Raw genomic sequence first — 25,157 nt, forward strand, 5'->3', positions numbered from 1 at the left:
CATCAGTTAATTTGATTTAATTTGGTTAAATTTGTTCAAATTATATATATATATATAAGGGTAAATTACAAATTTGGTAATTGAATTTTACTGTATTTTAAATCGTTTCAATTTCTTTATTGAACTTAATAAATTAGGTTTTTTGGTCACTCGTCCTTTAAATAGTTAACGGCGTTAAAATTAGATGTTATATAGATGCAAAACGACGTTATTTTGGTGAAAATTTTATTTTTTTAAAACGGCGTCGTTTTAACTTTGTTAATTATCTAACGGCGGAGTGATCAAAATAGGAGAGAGAGAGAGAGAGAGAAAGAGAATAAAGTTCAGTGATTAAAAAAATTCAAACTATTAAGTTTAGTGAAAAAATTGAAATTTTTAAAGTTTAGTGCACAAAATAGAGAGAGAGAAAAAAATAGTGACGAAATTTGTAATTTACCCTTAATTATAATGGTTCACATATTTTCGAACATCTTAAAAATTGTAAATATTACTAGGTATATGAAAACCGTACGCTTCTTCTATATATGTTTTCTAAAGTGACAAATAAAAGCATATATTCATTGGTTGCTTCCTCCCTGGTAGGGGTGGGAATAGACCAGGCCGACCTCCAGGGGCTTGGGTCTGGCCTATATAAAGCCTGACCTGGTCTATTTAACTAAACAGGTCAGACCCAAGCCTTTTTAAAAACCTATTTAACTAAACAGGTCAGGTTTAGGCCTATTAAAAAGCCTTATAAGCTTGATAGGCTAGCCTATTTAGAGTGATTACTTTGTAAAATATATTAAGTTAGAGTGATTTAATAGGGATTTTACTCTAAAATTAATAGTTAAACTGAAAATATTAAATGTTTATTGTTAAACAGGCTTTTAAACAGGTCAGGCTTTTAAACAGACCCAGGTCAAGCCTAAATAAAAGCCTTTGACAGGCTACAGGCCAGGCCCAGGCCAATACAAATCAGTGTAGGCCAGGCCCAGGCCTATTAAAGCCTGGCCTATTCCCACCCCTACTCCCTGGTAATAAAGTATATCGCATAATTTTACGAACCAATTTATCTCAGTGATAAAAAAAGAATTATTGTTATTACTAAAGGTCATGAGTTCAAGTACCACTAACTATAACAGGATGATTGAGTGTTCTTTGTCAAATGATTAAGAGTATATTTAGAACATATACTACTCGTAATTACCTTAGCTTAATAAAAAAAGTATATCGTATAATAAAAAATTATATATATTATTATATGTAAATAACGTGACTCATGTCTTTATAATCCCTAGGAGTGTTCATTCGGTTAAAATGATGGTCGACCGAACCGAATTACCATTAACTGAACTTTTTTTTAACCATTAATCGAACCGATTTTTTTTTTGAAAATTTTTAAAATTTTATAATTTATATAAAAAATTGAACATTTTTAAAATCAAAAAACAGTTTACAATTAATTTAAATAATATATAATTATAAAATAAAAATTTTATGAATTTTTTAATTAATTAATATTGATTTAGTTTTAAAAGTTATTGGATCTTAGATTATTAATTGGGTTTTAAATAGTTTGGACTGAGACCATATGTTATATATAATATATTTAATATTTAAAATTTAATTTTGGTTAATTCAGTTAATTAACCGATTTCGAATCGAATTAACCGTTAACTGAATTCTAAAAATTTTATTAACTGTTCCTCAACCGAACTAATTCGGTGACCAACTGAATTAACCAAACTAATTCGATTCGATCGATTAATTTGGTTAAAATCAAAAAGTGAACACCTCTAATAATTCCTATACTTACAGTAGATTTTTTTTCCATTTCTTAATATAAATCTAATCACATTAGAAATTATTTTATAAAAAAATTCAACCGACAAGTATTCATCCATGCATTGGGGAAGTCTCACGTGCGGTAGTATAATATACTGCTAAGGAAAGATATTATCGGTTTTGTTATTATTTTTTTAATAAAATCGGTAAAAAATTACCGAAAATATTATAATTTCTACCGGAAATGTTATTATTCGGCGCTTTACCGGGTTTAGTAATATATCCGGTAGAAAAATTAATGTTTTAGGTAGCGCTTTACCGGATATATTATCAAGCTTGGTAAAGCGTTCAATAATGTTTTAGGTAGAAATAATAATGTTTTAGGTAATAACACTAAATATCGAATTATGAATCTCATTAAAAACTTTCCTAATTCTAAATGAAAGAAAAGAGTACAACATAATCGGATAAAAAACTAGCTTATCATATTGTATGTGTCTTGTTATATTATTAAATTAATTATAGTTAGGACAGTCAACTCAACTCTCATACAAGATCCTGACGGTTCATTCATCTGACCGTAGACTAAAGTCACTTTTGATTATTAGAACAAAAGAAATTTTAAACAAATACTACATATAAAAACTACACTACTTATGTGTTTATGTTTACACGATAAAACCTACACTAATTTGAAACACAATTAACATTATATTATAAGAAAAATTACATCATTTCTCACTGAACTATACATTCTCTTCTATTTTACTTATTGTATTTTTAATTTTTTTTAATTTACTCACTAAATTTTCGAAGTGCTCATGTTTTAATCACTTCAAATTATTTTATTATTATTTTGGTATGACATGACATTTTTATTATTATTTAATATTGAATAATTGAAAATATAAAATAAAAACAGAAGGTGGTCGGATGCTACTATCGACCACCGTCGTCCGTCGTAGATGGTGGTCTTTTTGTCTCAAATTTTATGGGTTGGTTTGTCTCGATCCCCTGATTCATTCATTTAAATAGAGAGTTCATTCGGACTCACGGTGTCTAGGTGAATCAACTCATGAAATTTGAGACCGAACGACCACAATCTACGACGATCGACAACGGCTGGTAGTGCCGTCCAACCACGTTATATTTTTATTTTATATTTTATATTAAATAATAAAAAAAAAATACAACGTAATACGAAAATAATAATAAAATAATTCAGAATGGTCAAAATAGGAGCAACTTAAAAGTTCATTGAGTAAATTAAAAGAAACTAAAAGTACAATGAATAAAATAGGAGATAGAGTATAGTTCAGTGAAGAATGATGTAAATTACCTCATATTGTATTACAAAATTAACAACTTAGGTGTGAGGTAGAAGAAAGAAGTTGAAAATGTTTAATTTTTTCCTTATATATAATTTTAGTTTATTTATTTATTTTTGTATATTGAACAGATTTTCATTTATGATGCCCTTAAGCATCCTTCCTTTTTCTTCCTCAATGCCTCAAAGTCTCAAAGTCAAGTCCTCCTCCTCCTTTGCATTGCTTTCATCAGCACCACCATCTTCCCTTCCTTCATGCCCAAACAAGTTCAACGCCATCCCCTTCCTATTACCGGCCTTGCGCGAATTTCCGATTTCTCGACGCGAAACCTCGTCCTGGGATTCAAATTGCGGTTGCGGTTGTGGATCAAGTGACAGTCTGCACCATAGGACCACCATTGCTACCCGCCGGAGAGTAACTATTCAGTATCGCGATCACCGGTTCCGCGGGCGGAATAGTTACCACTGGAGGAGACTGCTTCTTGAATGCGAGGCGTCGCTCGTTGTATAGCCGTTGCTTCTCGTTTCTTTCCTTCTTGTGAGCGTTTTGATGGTCTCCTAAGGCGTGCCAAGAAGTGAATCTTCTCGGACACCGAGTGCACGCGAAAGGATGAGTGATCTCCGGGGAAGTTCCGCCCGAATCCATGGTTTTCGACATTGTTGAGAGTGGAAAGAGGACGGTGCGAGGGGAGAAGTATGGAACTTGTTTGAAGATTAATACTATAACTGTAAAGAAGGGATACCCTGAAGCTTTGTCCAAGTTGCATGAATTTTAATAAAGGCGTCACACACGTCAAATTTATTCATGGGTCGGCCAGCTTTATTTTTACCCTAAATTTTTTTATTTATTTAATATCAAAACCAAATGTAAAATTAGGGTTATGATCCACCTACGCTAGGTAAAACGAATAAGTTTTATATCAACTTATAACCATAAGATCTAAATAAATAAATGGCTTGGATTTAATTAAAATTTACAACTCATAAATAAATATTTCTTTAACTTACAGTAAAATAATATTTTTTAAGATTAGAGTTTAAGATTTAAGTTTTAAGGTTTGGAGCTTGAGGTTTGGGTTTAGGGTTTTGAAGTTTAGGGTTTAGGATATAAAATTAGGGTTAAAGAAGAGATTGTTTTACTGTAGGTTGAAATATATTTTTATATTATAATTTAGTTAAATCTAATAGCTATAAAATATTATAAAACTTATTAGTTTTACGTAATGTAAGCGGATCATGCCTCAAGATTATATGTTAATATATTCACGTTTTATAATATTTTTAATAGTATAAACTAATTACAAGGTAATATCTTTCCTTTTAACACCGCATAATATATTCATATAATCAAAATTTAAATGAAAATTAACACTAGGATAGTCGATCAAATTTTTAGTTACACTCTCAATACACAAGGACTCGAACTCGGGACATTACTTAAGCGATATCAATTAAGTTGCTTATCACTTAAACCGATCCCTGTCGGTTGAGCATTGAAGCTAATTAATGTATATCAATAATAAACTTTCTTTTTCTAACATTGAATTACTTATAATTCCTTAAGTCACCCACATAACTATTTTTATGTAGATTTCAATAAATAATTTTCAAGAAGTTTCCTTGTTTGAGAAAAACAATGAAAATTTTGAGAAAAATAATTTTCAGTTGGTAGAGTGCAAGGCTGTTAACTTTGTGGTCGTGAGATCGAGTCTCACTGAGGGCAATTCATAACGGAGGTCTTCTACGGAAGTTGCTCTCAACCTGTTGTTGGGGGCAGCCTACTACCCTACCTCCCCTTACCTCATTACATATGGGAATAGGGTCAGCTAATTTTAATAAAGGAAATTTTAGTAATCTAAATTCCTTATTTTAATCCCATATAAAGAGATAAAAGCATTATAAACTTATTTCAAGTTCGTATGCCAAATTCACGAGATAATATTTGTTCAATTATTTTGTAGTCTATCGATAACGTATACGTATAAAGGGAAAAATTTTAAAAGTATATTTATTGGTGCGAACCAAGCGTGTTCGGTGATAAAAGAATTGTTGTTATTCTTGAGGTCTCGAGTTCAAGCATCAAGAATGTTAGGGTTTGAGCGTTCAATGTTAAACGATTAAGAGTTATCTTTGAACATATATTGACTTGTACTTAACCCAAATTAATAAAAATAAGATCCATTAATTGACTGAGTGATAAGGATGCTCATATTATCCGTCCGGTGTGAGTTTAAATCCAAACGTTTACCTTAAAAATGTAAAACCTCGATCGGTAAGTGGAATCTAAACATGTTAATATTCGATCTGAAGCAAACCATTCAAGAAACTGAAACAAAATGACCAAAAAAATCCAAATGAATCCCAAGAAAACATAATCTAAACATTCTTCCTTCTCCGTTTGCTGCTTGTTCTGTTGTTGCATGCAGCCTGCCGGGAACGACCCTCGGTGTGTTGCATTCGGTGAAAGCTTCAATTGTTGTACAAGGCTTGGGAATCTGGGTTCTCTCCTCTGCGTACAAGCCACTGGCCTCTAAAACTGGCTGATAAACTGGAACATGACCGGGGTTAAACGGTGGAGCAGCTAAATGCTGCGGAGTTCCATATGGCATGCATAAATGTGAGTTTCCGTTTAGACCATAGCCAAGAGGGCCAGTATAAAGATAAGGGTTTGGAGGAGGGAAAGGCATTAAACCATTAGATGGAGGTGCTGGCCAAGAACCAGGATTCTGATGGTAGTAACCCATGGTTGAAGGAGCTTGAAACACTGGAAACTTTACGTGTTGGCTATGCACTGATGCAAACATGCCTTGATGCTGAGAACCCATAAAGGCAGTTGGTTTTCCATTATCAGAATTTTCGGCAGTTTTCTTAGGCGGATTTCCGGGAGCTTTGTTCCCAGTACCATCCGGTGGATGTCCAAACAATGCCTTCCTTGACTTCCTGCTTTTTATCCATTCCTCTCACCTGAAACTCAGAGAAGCCATTTTGAATGCAGATTGAAGTGTCTCTCCTATCTGATGCTGACGAAGATTCAAAATTTCCATGATGTGAAGAGGAGGTATTGCTATCTCCTTCACTAATGCATGAACAGAAGTTATCAGAATTAGAAGTTCTACTAATCGTAGAATGAGGAATACCATTCAAGGTAGGGTTTCTGTTGCGAAAAATTCCAACTTCCTCACACCCAGAATTAAGTGAAGAACATTGATTGTGTTTCCACGTGACAGTCATTATTTGTTGCATGGTTGGAGCTTCTTGAACTATTAACCTTGCTACGCTCATGATCAATTTCACCCAAATTTGCACTAGCTTCACTTGAACACGCCTTACTGGAAGAATTAACAAAGTTGCAGCAGATTCTGTCTTGTTCACAGATTTGGGCTCTTGACCAACTCTAGTTGCAGACATATGTGGCTCAATCTTGGCTCTGTATTCATTGTGTTGGCTGCAGCTGCAGGAGTAAAAGCCATATCTATCACTCCAGCCATTGGAACACCGGAATTTCTCGGTATACTTAACACTACCATTCCGACCATTGGACTTTGCGTTGCTTATCCTTAATTGCCTATTTAATCCATTGAAGTTCCTTGAAGAAGCCTCAAAGTTTTCACTTTGATGTCGTGGCTCAGATCTATTAACAGGAGAACTTTCTGAAACAACAGCAAACTGACATCGATCAGACCGTTTAGTGGAGGGATCGAGCTGACCATCCTTGTGAAATTTCAATCTCCGACGAGAAAATTTTGATTGTTCCATTAAAAAGGTGCCATTCCCATCTTTTATCTTTGTACCTTCTCCATCAGAACTATCAAAAGAGTGATTCTGCAAACTTGAAGTGGAATTCCCATCTAAAAACTGGTCTGCTTGAACATCTGGAGAACCAGGTCCAGACACTATAATATCACCTGTCTCACTCGCAGAATCTCTGCAAGCAATAGCAACCCCGACAGTTGAAGAATCTTCCTTCGCCATATCAGGACAAACAGGAGTTATACTTCCAGCAGATTTCTTTTCTCTCTCTCTCTCTTTTCCTTTCAGTCTCTCCTTCCTCCTAAGCTTTTTCTCACGTTCTTTCGTTCTTTTCCTCTCCTTGCGTTCTTCTTCTTCACGCTTTTCCTTCTCTTCTTCCTCAAGAAGCTTCATCTGTAGAAATCACGTAGTGACAATGATATTTATCAAGACTGTCTTAGAAACGAGTCAACACTCTTCCCTTTTCTTTCTATCGCAGCAAACAGATAAATTCGAGATAACTTGTCTTAAAAACGAGTTACAATCCAAGACTGTCGTCAGGGATGGGTCAAAACATGTGAATTCTTATATCTTGACTGTAATACAACCATGGACTTAAGGCCTCTCGAGAAAGGGTAATGGCTTCTCCTCCAGGCGTGCCTCCTTGATAAAACGACAACGTGCTCGAATCTACATCGTACGTCGTTGTGCTACCATGCTCCATTGTTGGTACATTCATGGCGACGGCTAGACAAGCTACAACACCAGTCGCACTGTTCAACGTAAACCATGTTTTTTTCTTGATGTCTTTTGATCAATTAGGCTCCATCAATCAAGCTATTGAACTTGTCGCACTCTTGCTTTTTCACCAAGTAGACATCAAGCATGATATCATGGAGGTGGTAAAATATTATTTTATTACTTATTTTAAATTATTTTTATATTAAATAGTAATAAAAAAAATTCAAAAATAGAAACAATTCAAAAATTCAGTAAGTAAATAAGAAAAATTGAAAGACGGTGAGTAATATAGGGGAGAGTAAATTTCAACGAGGAATGGTGTATTTATCCTATTTTAAATTTGTACTTAAACTTTTAAATATTCTAAATTTATCCTTAAACTATGACTATCATTTGAAGTTGGTCCTTAAACTTTTAAACATTCAGAATCCATCCTCAAACTATGACACTCATTCTAAATTAGTCCCCAAACTTTTAAACATTCCAATAACTTCCCCCTAAATAATTCAAAAATTTGGGAATAAAATTAGAATACTCAAAAGTTTGGAGATCAACGTAGAACGAGGGTCATAGATTAAGGATGGACTTAGAATATTTAAAATTTTACAGATTAATTTAAAATGAGTCATAGTTTAGGGATGAAATCATAATGTTCAAAAGTTTGGGGACTAATTTAGTATGAGAGTCATAGCTTGAGTGCATATAATGTAATTAACTCTTTAATTGATTAAAAATGATTTGATGTTATTATCTCACTTAATTTATGATAAAAAAAAACAGAGGAAATAAAAACCTTTTGAATTAGAAAACGAAGAAAAATGAAGGAAGCTCCATTTGTGTGTGTGTTTTTGTTTTGCCGCACATATAAAATTAAATAAAAACCCTTAAACCAGATTTTCCTTTCCCAGAATCTCGTACTTGAAGAGAAGAAAGAAAAGGAAATTCACACTTTCAGAAATGGAAGAAGAAGATCAACGCAAAGTCACAGATCTAGTAATGGAGCTTGTTCGTCGCTTACTCTCTCAACAAAACCCCCAAAACCCAACGCCCAACCATCCTCATTTCTCTCAATCTCTTCGCTACGCTTTCCGCATTCTATCCAGCCGTTTAACCCCTTCCGTTTTCCCCGATTCCGACGCCATCGCCGAATCCATCAAGCGCCGTCTCGCCACTCAAGGTAAGTCTTCCGACGCCCTTACTTTCGCTGATCTATATACCAAGTTCGCTTCCAAAAATGGTCCGGGCAGCGTTAATAACAAATGGGCCGTTCTTTATTTGCTTAAAATCATATCCGAGGATCGAAAAAATGCTGTCAATGGGATGGATTCTTCTGTTTTCTTGCCTAATTTGGGTTTAAATGATGATGAAACGGGAAATGATTCAAGGGTTTTCAACGGTAAAGAGAATAGAGATAAGGGTTTGAAAAATGGGGTTTTGTTGGTTTCAAAAGGCCCTGAAAATCTACGTGAAATTTCGTTTAGGGAGTTTGAAAATTTGGTTAAGGATGAGAATGATGTGACTGAAGAGGTTTTGGTTAGAGATGTGTTGTATGCCTGTCAAGGGATCGATGGGAAGTATGTGAAATTTTATAGTAATTTGGATGGTTACGCTTATCATATTTAGTTAAGGTACCTAGAGCTACTCGAACTATTGTTCGGAAGCTTTGTGAACTAGGGTGGTTGTTTAGGAAAGTTAAAGGGTATATTTCTGAGAATATGAACAGTTTTCCTGCTGAAGATGTGGGGACTGTGGGCCAGGCATTTTGTGCTGCTTTGCAGGATGAGTTATCCGAGTATTATAAGTTATTGGCCGTGCTAGAGGCTCAGTCAATGAACCCGATTCCATTGGTTTCAGAGAAAGCAAGTCCAGGTAATTATTTGTCCTTGAGGAGATTGTCGGTTTGGTTTTCTGAGCCAATGGTGAAAATGAGATTAATGGCAGTGTTGGTTGATAAGTGTAAAGCTTTGAGGGGTGGGGCTATGGCTGGTGCTATTCATCTGCATGCACAGCATGGTGATCCTATAGTTCATGACTTTATGAGGCGATTGCTTAGGAGGGTTTGCTCTCCGCTTTTTGAAATGGTGAGGAGTTGGGTCTTGGAAGGGGTATTGGAGGATATTTTTGCTGAGTTCTTTATTGTGGGGCAACCAGTAAAAGCTGAATCCCTTTGGAGAGAAGGTTACCGGCTGCATGCTGGAATGCTGCCTTTGTTCATTTCACAGTCTATTGCTCAATGTATACAGAGGACTGGGAAGTCTATTAATTTTCTTCGTTTCTGTTGTGATGACCGTGGTTGGGCTGATGCAGCAACTGAGGCTGTAGCTGCGGCTGGAGTGACAACAAGAAGAGGGGCTCTTGGATATGGGGAAACTGATGCACTTGAATCTCTAGTCATAGAAGCAGCTGAGAGAATTGATAAGCATTTGTTGGATGTTATATACAAGAGGTACAAGTTCAAAGAACACTGTCTTGCAATCAAGCGATATCTGCTGCTTGGACAGGGTGATTTTGTTCAGTACCTCATGGATATTGTTGGACCAGAGCTTTCAGAGCCTGCTAATACTATTAGTTCCTTTAAGTTGGCTGGATTACTGGAAAGTGCTATTCGGTCATCCAATGCTCAATATGATGATCCTGACATACTAGATCGATTGAGGGTTAAGATGATGCCACATGGCACTGGTGACCGTGGATGGGATGTATTCTCATTGGAATATGATGCTAGGGTTCCACTAGATACGGTGTTTACTGAATCTGTCATGACGAGGTATTTAAGAATTTTTAATTTTCTGTGGAAGCTTAGACGGGTGGAGCATGCAGTCATTGGTGCTTGGAAGACAATGAAACCCAATTGTATTACTTCACATGTATACACAAAGCTGCAGCGAGCCGTAAAAATGCAATTTCTTTCAACATTGAGGCGATGCCAGGTTCTTTGGGATGAGATGAATCATTTTGTTACAAACTTGCAGTACTACATCATGTTTGAAGTCTTGGAGGTGTCGTGGTCCAATTTTTCCAATGAAATGGAAGTAGCCAAAGATCTTGATGATCTACTTGCAGCACATGAGAAGTACCTCCACTCGATTGTAGAAAAATCACTCTTAGTTGAAAGATCCCAAACCCTTTACAAGTCACTGTTTGTCCTTTTTGACCTTATAATGCAATTTAGAAGCCATGCAGACCGGTTATATGAAGGAATTCATGAGTTACAAGCAAGGTATGTACTGACATTATGTTATTTGCATGTATTTTGTTAAATGTTGTGTTCTGTTAAGATGTTCCCTCACGGTTGCTTTTTACGTTGTATAGAACTGTGGAATCCTCTTCAAACTCTCAAGACAAAAACAAACCAAGGAAAACCAAGGATAAGTCTCCAGAACCAGGGTCTTGGGTTAGTGAAGGCAGGAAAGCTCTAACTCAACGTGCTAGTGAATTCCTTCAAAATATGGGGCAAGATCTAGGTGCATTAGCTACAGAGTATAAATCATTGCTTGAGGGTTTCTTAGCTCTGTTGCCTGTTCAGCAACATATAGATTTGAAATTCCTACTCTTTCGGTTAGATTTCACAGAATTTTATACTCGACAGCATGCTAACGTATAAAAGTCATCTATATGTGTGTTTAAGGAATTTCTACTCATATTTGAGATGTCGTGCTTCAGTTCACTAATGTCTTTTTTCACTATGCTGCCACTTGAATGAACAATCTCCTGATGACCTGGTGAACATCTAGTCTGACCAATTCGCATAACATCACTTGATTTAGGTGAGATGAGTTGTATTTCACTTAAATGTTCCTTTTTACCACAGGTATCTGACACATTATCTTAAATTTCAGATGTTATGCTTTCGGATGGCATGTTTGGCACGTTGCAGTTGACTTGAAGGTATTCTTATGATTTTGTTTGTGGTATTGAATGTAGTAGTGTACAAGTTTTGGATCTGATAGTCCAATGTTGTTGGTGTTCTCTGACAGCTCTTACAACTGATGTGTCCAAAGGTTGTATATATGTATCATATTTTTCTATTTGTTAATCAATGAGCAAGTCATGCTGCATGTTTGATTTTCATCTCTTTATGTTGACTTAACTATTCCTTGTGCTATACCTTTGGGCACTTTATTATGGCTTTTATTCGATTTTTTATGCAAAAGCCTTGTCTTTTGTATTGGTTGTAAGTTTAGCCCGCAATGCAGTGTGGTGACTGTTTCTCTATGCATGTGAACATGGAAGATTTACCATTTCCCATAATTTTCTACGGCTCTATGCATGCGAACAAGGAAGATTTACTCTCTTTTTTTCATACCAGTGTTTAAAAAGTTGCGCTTGAGGTGCGCCTAGGCACAAGGCGATGAGCCCAAAGCGCTTAATTGAGTCTAGGCGAGGCGACTTCAATAAGCCTTTCCATTTATCAACATACCCAACACATGGAAGTAGAACATGGAGGAAGCAAACATTCCCAAAATAGGACAGAAAATACCCAACACATGAAAGTAGAACAGAACTAAGATGGTGGCCAAGGAATATGAAACACTATCTAGGGCATACATTACCATTAAAATCCGAAATAGGAAGATAGTGGTTTTGTTTTTAACCAGAAAGCTTACAAAACCACTTATCTTAGGCACTATTATTTTCTCTTACATTATATTATCCCTAAGATAAGGAATTTTGTTTATATGGGTCTATTATTATATTTTTAAATAAATAAATAATATGTAAATTTATGAAGTATTAATTTAATGTGGAGATGATATGAAGTAAATTTGACAGAGGAAGATGATTACATATGATTATCATATAGCTAACTTTGTCTATTTATAGTGTATATGCTTCCAATTGCATGATAAAATGTGATATATGTTTTTTGATTGGACTGTTAAGGGTAATTAATGAAGTTGGGAGTTTTTGTTGAACTATTATATGATTTGATGGTCTATTTTAGTAAGTTATATATGCATATTAATAAATAAATCTTTAACTTCAAAAAGTGTCTCATTTTAATAAGGTGTACGCCTCATGCCTGTGCCTGTGCTCTGCTTCTAGGTTATAGGACCCTTGTTGTCTTAGGGTGCCTTGCACCATTTTTTACATTGTTAGACCATAAACCTACTTGAAAATGAACTTCTAATATGTGACATTTCTCATTGCCATTACTAGAGTGATTGTTTTCATTTCATTTTTTTTTTTGCATGAAATAGGGGTTAGTAAGTACTATAATTTTGTGATCAGATTTTATCATGTTGGTATCATATTAATAGAGATAAACATATGCTTCTTTTCATTATTTGAAGATATGTTTTCAATGAAGTTTTGGATTATTCGTATAATGCTCGAGTTCTCAGACATGGTAATATATATATTGATTGATATATATTAGGGTTAAGGTTCACTTAAACAATGTAAAACATGTTTAGTTTTATGCAGATTTAAGATTATTGAATTAGTAAAGATAAAAAGTTGAGATTAAATTATTATTTTTCTTCGGTTAATATATTCTTATTTCTTAACGTTAATTTCAACTGTTTATTTTCTCCCCATAAGATTGTTTTAAGTTTATTATTGTTAGGGTAAATTATAGCATTGATTATTTTTGTTTAAGCTTTGTATAATTTTTTTTACTGAATTTGAAAAGTATAATATTTAATCATTTTCTTTTTTATTTAATTAAAATGTGGACATTGAGGAGTAATTGGGGTTAGATCTTTAACGAGTTAATGACATGATACAAGAAATATATATAATTAAAAATAATAATACAAAATTAGTCACTAATGTTTGAGTACATTTTCTTTTTTCTCATAGAAGTTTAAAAAGTAACAAATTGATCACTAAAACATTAAATATTTTTTTAAATAATGATTTTATTTCAATTTACTCTAAAATCATTCTAATTTTAATTTTTTTTCTAATCATCCCATCACCTCCTTTATATTCGCGCGAACCAAACCTCATGTAACACCAACCCAAGGCGATTTGGTTACACAATGAAATAGTTGCCTTGATTAACTCTTATGGTTGGGTTGAGTTTCGGTCAATCCAACCCGACAAAATTTTTTTACATCTTTCATCTAATTGGATTCGACCCGACCTGAATATCACCTTTAAAAAAATAACTAAAAACTCAATTTGATCGGATTTGAACCTGTTAAATTTAGATCTCATATCTATCCCTATTATCGTTATTTTATATGACGTGACATATCTCACATTATTACTTTAGTTAACGTGAGATATTTCACGTTAAAAATTAAACACGTGTAAAAATACCTTTAAAATGCTATTAAACTTTTAAGTTTTTCCAATAGTGATATAAAAAAAATGGGAACCCTAAAATAGAGGACTTCCTCGTTTCATTTAGGAGAAGTGTTGTTCTAGATCCTTCCACCACCAAAATAGCTTACAATATCCATACCCACATTCTAGACTTTTCCACCTCCACGAACCTTCCAGGCAGACCTTCTCGTTTTATATTCCTCCCCTTGGATCATCGCCTCCTTATTGTCTCTCAACCTCTACGAAACGCTCATCTCAATTTATTCTTTTGTTCCCATCAATGGCGAAGTACGGCGAAGGCGACAAGAGATGGATCGTGGAGGAGAGAGCCGACGGTGCCAACGTCCACAACTGGCACTGGGCAGAAACCGATTGCCTCCCCTGGTCCAAAACTTTCTTCACCAAATCGCTCTCCGATCTCCGCATCCTCACCGGCGAGGGCAACCTCTACATCAGGACCAAGAACGTCGACAAGGTCGACGGCGAAGCTTATGTCAATATTCGCAAGGGTAAGATCATTCCCGGATACGAGATCAGTTTGAGTTTGTCTTGGGAAGGCGAAGCCAAAGATGGGGAAGGGAAGACCTTGTTGACAGCCGAAGGTAATGTTGAGATTCCGTATATTGCCGATGAGAACGCCGACGAGGATCCGGAAGTTAGGGTTACGGTTAAAGAAGAAGGGTCCATTGGTAAAACGTTGAAGGAAGCGATGTTGGCTAAAGGGAAGCCTTTGGTTTTGGAGAAAGTGAGGGATTATGTTAAGGCTATGGCGAGAGGTGGACCTGTTAAAGATGAATTGGAAGCTAAGAAATTGGCTCCAAAAAGTAATAGTAGTAGTAACAGTAGTTCGGGTGTGGTGTCTAAGGAGAAAGTTGGGGTGGAGAAGGAAGCGAAAAAGGAAGCGAAGAAGGAAGGGAAGAAAGGGTTTAAGACGATTACGATGTCGGAGAAGTTTAATTGTAGAGCTAAGGATATGTTTGAGATTTTGATGGATGAGAATAGATGGAAAGGGTTTACTCAGAGTAATGCTAGGATAAGCAAAGAAGTTGGCGGCCAATTCAGTATTTTTGATGGATCGGTTACTGGTGTTAACTTGGAGTTGCAAGAAGGGAAGTTGATTGCTCAGAGATGGAGATTTGGGAGTTGGCCGGACGGTGTTGATTCTACGGTATGCTCAATGGGATTTAGATTGCAGTTGGGGCCATGTTTTCGGCTGTGTTATGTTTATTGCAATTGTGTGTTGTGTTTATTGCAATTGTGACAATAATGGGCTGTCGCAGTTGCCGCAATAGCGGTCGCTGGTAGCACCTTTACCGCTATTGGAGATTTAAATAGCCGTCTGAGATTGCAATATAGTGGAAGCGGTGCTGCCCGTGACTGTTTTGTATGACTGCAATGCCCGCAATCGTGACAAATGAGACAGTAACTGCAATTTGAATCCCTGGCTTCTGTTTTTTAAATCTTTGCTCAATGGTTTCCACTTTTGACCGTATATTAAGTTTTTTGGAATACATTGGGGGTTTAACGATGCCTTTTCTTTTATGGGTTGTTGTTGTTGTTGTTGCAGGTAAGACTTGTTTTCGATGAGCCTGAGCCTGGGGTTACTATAATCAAACTCACGCATTCAGATGTTCCTGAGGAGGATAGGTTGGTTTTTATTTGTTTTATAGTCTGTTAAGGCTAATTTGTTATAGTTAGAATAGGGCTATTGATCTCGTTTCTGTGTTGATTTGTGATGCAGATATGGGAATGCAACTGTGGTGGAGAACACCGAGAGAGGATGGAGGGACCTTATTTTCAATAAGATACGAGCAGTATTTGGTTTCGGAATATGATTTATTTTATCCCTAAAGCAGGAAATGTTCTTTTTTCTCGGTTTAGAATCAATAGACCTTTATGAAATATTCTTTCAGCTATTATTAATATGACTGTGCAAGTTCTATCTTGGTGTACTGGTTCATTTTTTTAAAAGTTGAAACTTGTACCAAGTGTCATTGCTGTCTTGTTTGCCAATATCCAAACTATATCTTTGAACTAATGATAATGATGAAAATGTTGCCTTGATTTATATAACTTGTGTACGTGTTGTAGTTATGATCTTACGTAGAGCGAAGATTGTATTGAGTTTCTAGTTTATTTCTCTGCCATTTTTGCGTATTGACCTTGATGATACTGAAGAAAAAAGGTTAAATTGAATTGGTGTCTTTCTTCTGTCTGAAGCATGCGTGCTTTCTGCAATTGGTCTTTAAGAATGATTGAGCCCTCAAGGGAAAAGTTAAGTTTGTGGTTTGCTTCATTATGTTGTCCATGTTTTCACGAGAGGAGAAGAGATTTGTTGCAATTTTATCTGCATGGTTTGAATCGTGGTTGATTTGCTGCTACTGATTGCAATTTGGTTTCAAGCTAATAATATTCCGGTTATGTATGTCTCGGATAATCCATTGCTGTGGAAGGATTTCAATTGGCTTACATAATATATGGTACTTGGACCATGATCTTGTTATTCTCTGAGGTTGATTCATTAGAGAATTTTAGTGGGAGCATGATCTGGTTTCTGTTGTTGAAGTGGGCATGATAATCTAATCTAGCATGTCGATATGGCATTTTTTGTGGTATTAAACAAATTTCTAGTTCACTTTGGAATATGTATTGCTCAAAGGGAGGCACTTTGATTTTGTGCCAACAGTGTTGGCCCTCGAAAGGACATGAGGAAGCCTCTTTGGCCTTATACTCAAATGGAGTGTCCAATCACTGGGTTAGTAGATGAGTAATAAGGTTCCACTTAATGGGGGTTCGTTTTGGTTGTGTAAGTGTTGATACTCAATTTGTAGCATGTATTTGGTGGTGGTTTTGGCCTATGTACACATCCCCTTTGCTAATGTCTTATAATAGTAGTTAGAGAGAGGAGTTTCATGTAGTAGGATTAAGATGTTTAGTAGCCAGATGTTCATGTCGAAATCCAATATCTTTCATGTAGTAGGATTATGATCTTAAAATCTAAAAAGTCGACAACATATTAACATTCAGTTTAGATTGTCATTAATTTTTATTAAAAAAGATGAGTTTGGGACATAACGAATAGTCGAATGATCATTTGTAACTTTCAAATAAAGTAATATTCTATAATTGAGAGATTATTTTATAACTTTCAATAATCGTAAAACTTAACAAAACAATTTTTCATGGATTATTTGTGTACATTTTAGTTTTCTCAAGAAACATACTTCATATCCTCTTCTTTGAATATCAGCAGGGTTTAAGTTTGCATATGAGCTGGCAAGGACGAAATGTTTCACTTAGAAAAGCTTGCAAATTGATATGCTTATGGGGATTCCTAAAATGGGGCTTCAATTTTTTGTGATTCCTGGTCCTATATTTATCATTACCTTAATTCTCCGTTTCATCTATTTACTATTTAATAGTATATATTTAGAAACAAATTTAAACAGCATCGTTGTTATTATTAGAGGTTCGAGTCTGACTATTGTTTACAAGATATTTGAGTGTTTATTGTTAAATAATTAAAAATAACTTAAAATAAATTTACTTTATAATCGTCTACGACATCCTAAATAAGTCTAGAATTAATCAGTTGGACCACATAGAGCAAAGGCCGGACACTCGTTTTACTATTTTCTACCGTTCACTTTTAAGAGAAATTTTTTGGGTAAAGTATACAAATGGTCACCCGATTATATAAAGTTATAAAATGATCCTCTGACTATAGGGTATTGCTTTGTTGAGTCCCTCAACTGTTACAAGTTACAAAATGGTCATCTGACTATTCATTATGTTCCAAACTCGTCCTTTTTTCGTTAAAAATTTGACGGCAGTCTGAGCCGGACGTTAACATGCTAATTGAAATACGATAAAAACTGACCTCATAATCTCAAATGACTACCATATCTCAATCGGCATATTAACGTTTAACTCAGATGAATGTTAATTTTTTAACGAAAAAGGACGAGTTAGGAACATAATGAATAGTCTGGTGATTATTTTGTAACTATTAATAGTCGAGGAATTCAACAAAGCAATACCCTATAGTAGAAGGATTATTTTATAACTTTTAATAGTCGAGTGACTTAATAGATCGGCATGCTATAGTCGGGAAATCATTTGTATACTTTACCAAAATTTTTAAAGAGATCCTCTTTACGTTAAAGTAAATAATAAATATAATCACGCACGATAGATAAAATAATTTCTTAAAAATTTATATAGATTCAATTTCATTACCCAAACCATTATAGATTACAATAAGGCCACCTTTCTTCCAAAATTTTCTTCCTTCTTCTCCCCCAGTCAACACAAAATCTAAAAACTCAAATCTCGTGCCTTCAAATCATCGTTGACACAATTTTTTTTTAAAATCCAAGTCAAAAAATAAAATAAAAATCCACCAACCTTTGAAATATTTACAAAATTTGAATTAAAAATATCACAATCAATGGCTTTCATGCATTTGTAGGGGAGAGAAATGGGTATTCTCCGGTTTGACGTCGGTGGTATTGCTGCTACCGGAGGCGGCGGCGACACGCTCACATGAAGGACACATGGTGAGGGTGGTGGCCGGTAACTGCGTGTAAAATGGTTGACTCGATTTCAGGGCTCTTAATTCCTGCAGTTCCTTTTGTAATCTTCTATTTTCTTCTGCTAATGTCTCGCAACATCGCTTTAGATACTCACAATCTACCTCTGTTTTCTTCAGTTTGGTCCTGTATAAATTTTAAGGCATAATATCAAATTTAGTCCACAATGTTTATCGAAATGATCATGTTGAATTTTGTTTTGAGAATTTTGACCCTCAATGTTTAATTTTTAACACGAAAAGGCCTCTAATATTTGATGACCTTTTATTTAAATTTTTTTTTTATCTCATCATTTCATTTTAGGATAAAAGTCCCATATTTTAGACCGTTAATCATTCCATACCTTTATGCCTCAAAATGAAATGTTTAAGAGTCAAAATGCTTCAAAAAAAAGAATAGAAACTTAAATAACTATTTTGATAAGTATTAGGGGCTAAGTTTAACATTATACCATTTTTTTGATTAAAAAATTATTCGAAGAAAATATTTGGTTTAGGTTAAATTATACCTTGACCACTTAACTTTTTAGTCCTATTACTTTTACCACTGATATTTTAATTTTATATATCAAACCACCTAGCTATTTAATTGTAGTCAATCAAGCCACTAGTCGTTAACATTTAACTGTCACATCAACATTTCCGTCGACTGTTAACAGCTAGTGGCTTGATTGACTATAATTAAATAGCTAAGTGGTTTAATTGACAAAATAAAAAGATTTGTGGTAAAAATAAAAGGAGTAAATAGTTAAGTGATCAATGAAATAATTTACCCTTTATTTTATTAAAATGAAAAGTACCTTGCTCTTTGTTCTGAAACCATAGTTCAATGAGATAAAAAATAAAGTTATTAAACTCTAGGTATTGTTTTAAAAAAATTGGAGGTTTAAGAACTAAAACAGATTAAAATTAATAATTTAGATACTGAAAGTATAATTTACCCAAAAAGTTGCAAGAAGAAAATATTTATTTTGTTAAAAGGAAATGTACCTTGCTCTTCTGTTCTGAAACCAGACTTCAATTTGGCGGGGACGAAGATTTAATTGCTTTGCCAGTGCAAGTTTTTTGCTTCTGGATCAATGTTTTAAAAAGGAAATATAAATGTTAAATAGAGAGGTTAAAGAAGGGTAAACTAAGTATTTAGTACCTAAATTATCAGTTTTTATCTGCTTTCAATTTTTCAAAACCACACCTAACATTTAGTTTTCATTTTATTTTTAGTAACCCGTACCTAAATTATCAATTTTGGTCCGTTTTAGTAACTAAGGTTTTAAATTTTGTTTTTGAAAGCTTAAATTTAAATTTTGAACGGGATACTAAAACGAAATTAAAACCTAAAGTTTTTAAAGGCATGGTTTTAAAATGAAACAAAAACTAAACTTTAAGTATGATTTTAAAAAATTAAAAGTCTAGTTATTAAAACGAACCAAAATTGATAGTTTCAAACCGACAAAGAAATAATTAAGGTTGGATTCTTATATGTTTTGGCTTACAGGGTTGAGTGTGCTGTGCTCTTTGAAGCTTTCTTCAAGAAAAGCGGATTGTTCTTTGGAAAGCCTGAGTTTCTTCCGAGTTGACACGTTCTCGTCATTATCACTGCCTCTCCTGTTCACTCTTTGATCAGTTTCAATCATTTCCGGTTCCAGCTCTCTCTTGCTTCTCCTGCTCATCCCAAAAGCCATCTGAAATGAAGACACCGCGCCGTTGGGCTCCTCCGTCGCCGCTAACCACCCTCTTCCAGGGCGGAGCTGGGGCCGAGGAGCCGGAGAGAAAGGTAGAAGATCGAGCTGACGAGGCGGATCTGAAGAAACCCTTTTCTCATTTCCTCCGTCCACGGCATCCCCTTGACGGAGGAGCCCCATGCAAAACCCTAGGTCCTTGATTGATAATTTCTGGGTTTCGCCGATAAAAGAGAATGGCTTTGGGGGATCGCCCAAGCTCAAAGCTAACTCCATCAAAGAAGAAGGGTTTGATTTGAAGAGGAAACAAAACCCTATCCGATCTCCTTTAATGGAAACACACGTGAATCTATATAAATATACACGAGACGATACACAAGAAAGGAGGAGAAAGAGAGTTTTTCAAACCAATAAATGCAGCGTAGGATCTTTTATTGCAGGGTAAAGTACACAAATGAGTCCCCTGACTATTGAGTATTACTTTAATAAGTCCTTTGACTATTAAAAGTTACAAAATGGTCACTTTGATTATTCTTCAAGTTCCAAACTCGTCTTTTTTTGTTAAAAAATTAGTGGTTATCTAACTGGACGTTAGCATGATGACTGAGATATGATAGCCGTTTGAGATTATGTGATCAGATTTTATCATATCACGTCAGCAAGTTAACATTCAAACTTAGAATACTGCCAATTTTTTAATAGAAAATGATGAGTTTGGAATATAATGAATAGTTGGGTGATCATTTTGTAATTTTTAATAGTCGAGGGACTCAACAAAGCAATACTTTATAGTTAGAGGACCATTCTGTAACTTTTAATAGTCGATGAGCTTAACAAAGCGATACCCTATAGTCGAGGGACCATTTGTGTACTTTACCCTTTATTTTATATAGGCTAAACTACTCAAATGACCACTTAATCGTGGGATTAGTGTTGATATGATCATCGTACATAATTACAAATGACCATTTGTGTATCTGCTTATTGGTACAAGACAAACGGTGTAGTCAATGCGGACCATAGGCTCGTTGTTAGTCAATAACAGTCACATCAACTACGTCGTTTGTTTTGTAACGCCAGATGGTTACACTGAAATCACTTAAATAATTATTTGACTGTATTGTCAAATTTTAAAATATAGTGATCGAATCGACACCAACCCTATACTTGGGTGGTCATCTGAGTTGTTTTCTCACAAGAGAAGAAGCATAAAGCAAATCTTTGTTTAAATTATTTTTCAAACGGATCCTTAAGCAAATCTTGACGTTTTAAATTAAGAGTGTATCTACATCATTAAATACTTTAATGGGAAGAATTTGCTAATGAATGCGGCTATAATTTCATGATGCTTTGCATTTATTGTGTTCTCACCAAACAATTAGGGCTTGAAAATCATCATTATTACCATCCCACCATGAGAAGAATGATTTTTCATCCAACGACACTTTGGACCCATTTACTAGGCCCCATTTGCCAAACCTTTCTCTTTTGACTAAAATTTATCGACTCCCGACGTTTGTATAAATATTCACTTTGCTCCCTATTCTTTTTTTTGATCACTTTATCCCCTAAAGTTTCATTTTTTTTAAATAGATATTGTTGGATGGAAATTATTGGTTGACTAAGTTTCAATACATGTTGTTGGATGATCAATTGTTGAAATGACCTATGTCATGTCATCATTTTGGATGATGTGATACATGTCACATCATCATTCTGAGTGACATGCCACGTCATCTTTTTGTGTGACATTGCACATACAACATCATCAATTAATCACATGTGAAAATGTCTTATCAATAACATGTGTCGATCGTTACTCCACTAACGGTTTTCATCCAATAAGGTCTGTCTTGACCAAAAATTAAAACGTTGGGAGGTAAAATGATCAAAAAAATAGAGGGGCAAAGTGACATATGTGCAAATGTTGGGGGCAATTGTGTCATTATGCCAATTTATTAATATAATGTTTTTTTATTAGTCTGGGCCGGGGAGAATACAAGGTAATGTTTGTTCGAAAGACTTTCAATCGTTTGATGATAAATGTTCATGCATTCCTACAGACGTCGTGTTCAAACTCAAAATTCCAAAAGATAACAACAATCTCTTAATCAATGAGATCCTTTTGTCGGTGCTTATTAATATGATATTGATTACCAATCGATTATATGAGGAAAATAATGATTGAATTGTGTTGAGTAACCGAACATAATTATGTAACATTAGGACTGTTTGTTTTCAAATGATTACCATTTAGTCCATGATTTGCTGTGCAGTGAATTCAACAAAGATTACAAGTTGAAATGGAACGTGTCAGCAATGGGACGTTGTTGACTCACCAATTAAAACAATGCACCTTTCCTTGGTGGCTATCAGCACTATATATATATATATATTTATGTTAGTCTGTTGTGATAAGGCATTCAAATAGCGGTATCCCGATTGCGGTGCCGATACCATTATCGTAGAAAATAGCGGTGTGAAAGTAGGATCACACCAATAACGGTAGATCGCGACAGTAATTTAACGAATAGCAGTCAACCGCGGCAATCACGATAAACGTAATGCGACCGAAAATGCGACCGCAACTGCAATTCAGGTATATTATTAAAAAAAACAAGGCAAATGTGGAATAGCAGTTGAGTAATTTCTTAGTTAGATTAGAGATTTGCAATAAGATTTTGACCAAAATTTGCTTTTTATTTATGTTCATTCCCAGCAGACAAGGAGACCATCTTTTACTATTTCAAACAAAGTTAGTACTAGTAATATATTGGTAAACTATATATTTAGTATCTAATTTATCAATTTTAGTCCGTTCTAGTACTTAAACTTTTAATTTTTTCAAAATCATACTTAATGTTTAGTTTTCATTTCATTTTAGTATCCGTCGTTAAAATCTTACGCGTTTAGTACCCAAACTATTAGTTTTGGTCCATTTTAGTACCTAAACTTTCAATATTTTCAAAATTTAACGTTAAATTTTGAACGTAGTACTACAATAAAACAAAAACTAAAGTTTTTTAACGGTGGGTATACTAAAATGAAACAAAAACTAACATTTAGGTATAATTTTGAAAAAAATTAAAGTTTAGGTACTAAAACGGATACAAATTGATAGTTTAAGTACTAAACGCATAATTTACCCTAATATATTTGTACAAACACTAATGATTAATCGTTTATTTTCATGCCCAAATAATGAATTACAAATACATCACATTTCTAAAAATGACAGCTAATTTTCTATTTATAAATTTTGTATGAATTTATTGATGATATGTTTTAATATGATGTACTAATATTGTACAAACCGAGACGAATACATGATTTTATGTTATAAGAAATTAACTTTTAAAATTTTAGAAAGTAGCAAACTCATAAAATTCCAGGGACGAAAATAAAATTATCAATATAAAATATAAAAAAATATGATAATTTAAATTTTTTAAGAGACAACTTAGCCTAACCGTCTCTCTCAATCCATCTTTATATACGGATCAAATATAAATATCATATTTATTATATAATTTATTTGAACTTCATATATTTATAATCCACACTGTTTAAATTTTAATATATATATATAATTAGTTTCATATATAACCACATTTTATTGTTAAAACTATTTTATTTTTCCTTTGAAGAGAAAAGGAACATAATTTTGTGTCCAATAAACCCCAAAAATGAGTGTAACATGTGGGTGAGAATTTAAAAGTGATGGGTGATTTCAAGTAATTAAAAGGGTAAATTATGCGTTTAATACTTAAATTATAATTTTTGATTAATTTTAGTATCTAAACTTTTAATTTTTCCAAATCATACTTAAAGTTTAGTTTTTTATTTCATTTTAGTACCCCACCGTTAAAAACTATAGTTTTTATTTCATTTTTGTACCCCATTCAAAATTTAACGTCAAGTTTTGAAAAAATTGAAAGTTTATGTACTAAAACAGACCAAAACTAATAGTTTAGATACTAAACGCGTAAGTTTTTAACGACGGGTACTAAAATAAAATGAAAACTAAATGTTAGGTATTATTTTGATAAAATTAAATATTTAGGTACTAAAATGGATTAAAACTGATAGTTTAAGTATTAAATGCATAATTTACCCTAATTAAAATGGGGATGAAGAGTAGGTGGGACTGGGATATGTCATGCTTTAGGGATGTTTGCAATTATTGAAGTCATGCAGGCTTTAATGATACGTTGGATGGAGAGCAGAAAGTGTGTGATATGATATGACTCAATTATATGGTTTGTAGATAACCGTGGAATAGATACAGTAACCCTTACAAAACTACATAAAAGAGCAATCATCAAAGATTACATAAATTATCGAATTATATATATAAAAAAGCATATTATATGTTAGGGTAAAGTATACAAATGGTTCTCTGACTATACAATACTATTATATTTAGTCATTTGACAATTAAAAGTTATAAAATGGTTTTTTGGCTATATAAAATTGTTTTTATTAAGTCCTTTGACTATTAAAAGTTACGAAGTGGTCACCTGACTATTCATTATGTTCTAAACTCCTCTTTTTCTGTTAAAAATAGACGGTATTTTGAGCTGAACGTTAACATGTTGACCATGATATGATAAAATCTGAACCTATGATCTCACATGACTATCATATCCCAGTCATCATGTTGACATCCAGCTTAAACAACCGCCAATTTTTTTAACGAAAAAGAATGAGTTTGGAACATAATGAATAGTTGGGTGACGATTTTCTAACTTTTAACAGTCAATGGACTTAACAAAACAACATTCTATAGTCAGAGTACCATTTCAATCTTTTAATAGTCAAATGACTTAATAAAACAGTACCCTATAGTCAGGGGACCATTTATGTACTTTACCCTACATATTATTTAAGTTATTTTACTTGTGAATTCATTGAGTGACTTTCGTGGTAAAAATGAATATTGTTTTCTTTAAAAGGACCCAAATATAAATAATTATGTCAGTAGGGACTTATGATAATTTCAGACTGATTAATAAAAAATATTTGCTTTGCTATTAGGGTTTTCATTTCC

At 34.0% G+C, this 25,157-nt stretch overlaps 4 protein-coding genes across 4 annotated transcripts; 2 read left to right on the top strand and 2 right to left on the bottom strand.

Annotated features, from left to right (window-relative positions):
• Window positions 1–3,274: 3,274 nt before the first annotated feature.
• On the bottom strand, window positions 3,275–3,749 carry LOC120143149. The gene is made up of 2 exons (XM_039157542.1): window positions 3,477–3,749; window positions 3,275–3,427 (listed from the first exon to the last, which is right to left on the bottom strand). Exons 1-2 carry the CDS (start codon window positions 3,747–3,749, stop codon window positions 3,275–3,277), a joined length of 426 nt encoding a protein of 141 aa, XP_039013473.1.
• A 4,689-nt stretch (window positions 3,750–8,438) lies between these two features.
• On the top strand, window positions 8,439–11,729 carry LOC120143080 (gamma-tubulin complex component 3-like). Its single transcript, XM_039157499.1, is given in 4 exon segments — window positions 8,439–9,176; window positions 9,179–10,781; window positions 10,874–11,328; window positions 11,401–11,729. Coding segments are annotated over 3 exon segments (2,553 nt in total). The 5' UTR covers window positions 8,439–8,518; the 3' UTR covers window positions 11,166–11,328; window positions 11,401–11,729.
• Window positions 11,730–14,018: 2,289 nt separating this feature from the next.
• Window positions 14,019–15,690, top strand: LOC120143081 (activator of 90 kDa heat shock protein ATPase homolog). The gene is made up of 3 exons (XM_039157500.1): window positions 14,019–15,005; window positions 15,405–15,484; window positions 15,579–15,690. The coding sequence occupies exons 1-3, from the start codon at window positions 14,118–14,120 to the stop codon at window positions 15,670–15,672; spliced, it is 1,062 nt and encodes a 353-aa protein (XP_039013431.1). The 5' UTR covers window positions 14,019–14,117; the 3' UTR covers window positions 15,673–15,690.
• A 2,594-nt stretch (window positions 15,691–18,284) lies between these two features.
• On the bottom strand, window positions 18,285–20,435 carry LOC120143150 (homeobox-leucine zipper protein HAT14-like). Its single transcript, XM_039157543.1, has 4 exons — window positions 19,922–20,435; window positions 19,752–19,762; window positions 19,419–19,499; window positions 18,285–18,555 (listed from the first exon to the last, which is right to left on the bottom strand). Exons 1-4 carry the CDS (start codon window positions 20,381–20,383, stop codon window positions 18,285–18,287), a joined length of 825 nt encoding a protein of 274 aa, XP_039013474.1. The 5' UTR covers window positions 20,384–20,435.
• Window positions 20,436–25,157: the final 4,722 nt, after the last annotated feature.

This window comes from Hibiscus syriacus, unplaced genomic scaffold (genome assembly GCF_006381635.1).
Source record: "Hibiscus syriacus cultivar Baekdansim isolate YM2019G1 unplaced genomic scaffold, ASM638163v2 tig00110833_pilon, whole genome shotgun sequence".
NCBI lineage: Eukaryota > Viridiplantae > Streptophyta > Magnoliopsida > Malvales > Malvaceae > Hibiscus > Hibiscus syriacus.